At 32.7% G+C, this 3,210-nt stretch overlaps 1 protein-coding gene across 1 annotated transcript; it reads right to left on the bottom strand.

Moving 5' to 3' along the window:
- Window positions 1-1,687: 1,687 nt before the first annotated feature.
- On the bottom strand, window positions 1,688-2,376 carry LOC105557354. Its single transcript, XM_012004570.1, has 3 exons — window positions 2,157-2,376; window positions 1,790-2,056; window positions 1,688-1,704 (listed from the first exon to the last, which is right to left on the bottom strand). The coding sequence occupies exons 1-3, from the start codon at window positions 2,356-2,358 to the stop codon at window positions 1,688-1,690; spliced, it is 486 nt and encodes a 161-aa protein (XP_011859960.1). The 5' UTR covers window positions 2,359-2,376.
- Window positions 2,377-3,210: the final 834 nt, after the last annotated feature.

Here is a 3,210-nt window from a genome sequence, read left to right as displayed (position 1 = left end):
ATGTTGCATCGCGCATTGTGAGGTATTGTTCAGAATAGTACTATTTATTATTATCAGTTATTTTTATCTGTATGATATGTTGATAATAATAATAAATAGTACTACTCTGAAAAGTGCCTCACAACGCGCGGGGCAACATGCGTTAGTACCCTGTACGAATTTTAGCTGGTATCGTTCCTGAGATCCTCCGTCTTACGTCTCCAAGAGGGTCTTGTATGCTCTGAAAACAGTCGAAATAATATTAGCTAAATCGCGTTTTCGTTCAAAGACGCACGTTTTGTAACTTCGCCTGTCAGCCTTGTCGTTAGATAGATGAGATTGGTCAGTTCCAACGGAAGGGCTTAATTTAATGACCGATTTCATTAACTCACATTAGTGCAATCAAGTCAAAGCCTACTGATAGACAATCCGAGCAGAGCCTCTGTAACGATGTGACGACAGATTAGCGGCAGAGACGGAGTAGATCCTGCTGCGCGCAATTTAGTGGCAGCGTCAAGCGTCGAGCTGTAGCGACGAGGCGATCATGAGTGTTGAACAAATCAGCATCAACCAATCACCTCTCTATTCTCTAACCGTTTCAAGTGCAACGACTTTTCTACTAAAGTTAAATATATTGATTACTTCAACAAACTCTTGGCGTAAGAACGTTATTAAATGCTCAAACTCCACAGAGCGTCAAAGCGTCTAACCAGTTAGGAGCCCGATTCTCGACGTAGTGTACGTGAATGACATGCACATGTGATAATCTATAGTATATGTAACGTAAACTGTAGGATTTTCGCATGCGTATCTCATTTGTATGACGTTGGGAATCGGGCCCAAGAGTTCTTCGTTTCTATCCCCGGGAGGAGAAATGAAAAATCGATTAGTTGAACGCTTTGACGCTCCCATGCATTGGCACCTTAATAGTAATACAGTTGATGTGAGTTTGAAGCAATGCTATAATTGAATCTGCTGTCAGTCTGTCGATATACTGATGACATTTTACAATAAGGGCACATATAAAAATACAAAAATGCTAAATGCTATAATATTCTCGTTTTTAAACTAAACTTTAATTACCGCGTTAGTCATTTCGCTATTGTCCTCCAGAATTAGTTCCACTGTATCAAGATCCTCTTCAGTCCTGAGTGGAAAATATAATTCGTCTCTGCTAAATATTGTAACTGTTTTCTCTTTTATATTAGTATTTGTATGTTGAGAGATATTTTGTAATTGTAACTTTATTTGCTTTATTTCCGATAGTACGTCAGTAACCACACTTCGTATCAAATAATTGTTGGTCAGTAAAGTGTTAGCAGTCTTTTCTATAAAAAAAACAAGAAGAGATAGTTATTGACTTCTCTCAAAAAAGTTTTTTATCGTCTTGAACAAAAGAAGTCCTATACTATTTTAGCGTAATTAATTTATGCGTGCAATAAACCACGCAAATTTAGAATCATTACTTATTGAAAATGGTCACTTTTATCAACTTTTTAAATCAATATTTCAAAACTTTGCGTACTTGTTTACAAAATTGTATAGAAAACTTTGTTCAGGATGTATAAATCAACATGTATATCTTATATCATAAACATCTTCTCAAACATCCTACATATACATGTATTATAGTCATTAATTTATTACCATTAAGTTTTCTGTAACAACAGCTGCAAGTTGAATTGCACGGAATACCTATAAAAAGAATTCATATACATATATTTACTATAATAATAAATGAAACAAAACATAATTTAAATATGAAATAAAAATATATAATAAAACAACCAATTAATATTGGAAAGCATACTATTATCTGTATTTAATGATGTAGACTGATTTGCTAAAAGATTATCAGCTGATGTTGAATATTGTTGAATATTCTCATTGTCTGTGTTATTCTTCTTTTTTAATTTTGGTGGCTGTGGTAATGCTGACATTCCCAAGCTTTTCTCTGACGAAGATGAAGACAATATTTTTTGAATTCTTTGTCTTTTAGCATTTTCTTCTATTTCTGAATTTAAATCACTGGTTACTTCAGCAGTACGTGCCTTGGCACGTGCTTTTGAATAATCATCTAAAAATTTATTAAATTGTATTAGCTGTTTTTTGCGTCAATTTTAGATTATTATGTCATAACTAATAAATATATTTTTACCTTCGATATAAAAACTTACCAAAAGTAGAATTTCTAAAACTTCTTATTTCATAGCTAGGCCAGCATGTATTTAGAGGTTCATGTTTTCTAATAGCAGTCATTAATTTGTCCCGCGAATATGTAGGCCACAAACAAGTCTGTCCTTGTATCCAAGTTGAGGGCACCGCTTCCACGGAATTGTCTTCTTCAAATTGAACGATAGTCCATGTTCGTTCAGACATTTTCTTTTCGCATCATATAATATAGACCAATAAACAAGCCACCAATAATATTTCAATACCAACTTAAATACTAAACAAAAAATAAAAGGAAAAGAATAACTGCCCAGTCATTCCATTGTTTATTATCAACTCTAGGTAATGTAGCATGATTTATATGTATACATACCTGTAGAAAACAAAAATAAAGCATTTTATTAGGCTGGGTCTATATTATGTGTTTTAAGTCCTAAGCTCTAAGAATTGGCCAATCACAATCGACTATTACAAGAAAAATCGTCGATGATTGACTAATTCTTAGAGCATAAGACTAAAACACCTAATGTAGACCCAGCCTTAGACTTAACTCTTCATCATAATAAATTTTGGAAATTGTCTTAGAAGGAAATGTTTTTTTAAGACAAACCCCATTAAAAAGAGATACTGATGCTCTTGAATATAATAATACTAACAATTAATGTGTGTTTATATGTATTTGTGGAAACGTAACACGCTTATTGTTCCAATGTAATATAACACATTTAAATAAAACATCTGCTACATTAAACATTTGAAGAGGACCAACATTGTCAACCAAAAAGATATCAATTTCTTTTGATTCGCATGGAAGCACATAGAAATTTTCAACTGTCAGGAATTTTCGTCCTATTAATTTAAAATCACCATTTAAGTCGATAATATTTTCTATTATAATTATATCACGACTGGCAAGGGTACAACAATTATTCGGATGATTTATATGCAGTACAAAATTGTGAAAAATAATTTTTTTAAATTGTTTACACATGTTTCTATTGATAGTGGGACCATTGGTGTGTTCCTTTTCACACATAGGATATTTTTTATTTTTGACTT

The sequence above is a fragment of the Vollenhovia emeryi genome, unplaced genomic scaffold (genome assembly GCF_000949405.1).
Source record: "Vollenhovia emeryi isolate VEMERY1.0 unplaced genomic scaffold, V.emery_V1.0 DF939512.1, whole genome shotgun sequence".
Lineage (NCBI taxonomy): Eukaryota > Metazoa > Arthropoda > Insecta > Hymenoptera > Formicidae > Vollenhovia > Vollenhovia emeryi.
Note: the sequence above shows the minus strand (reverse complement) of the source record. Positions and strands in the feature narration are given on the sequence as shown.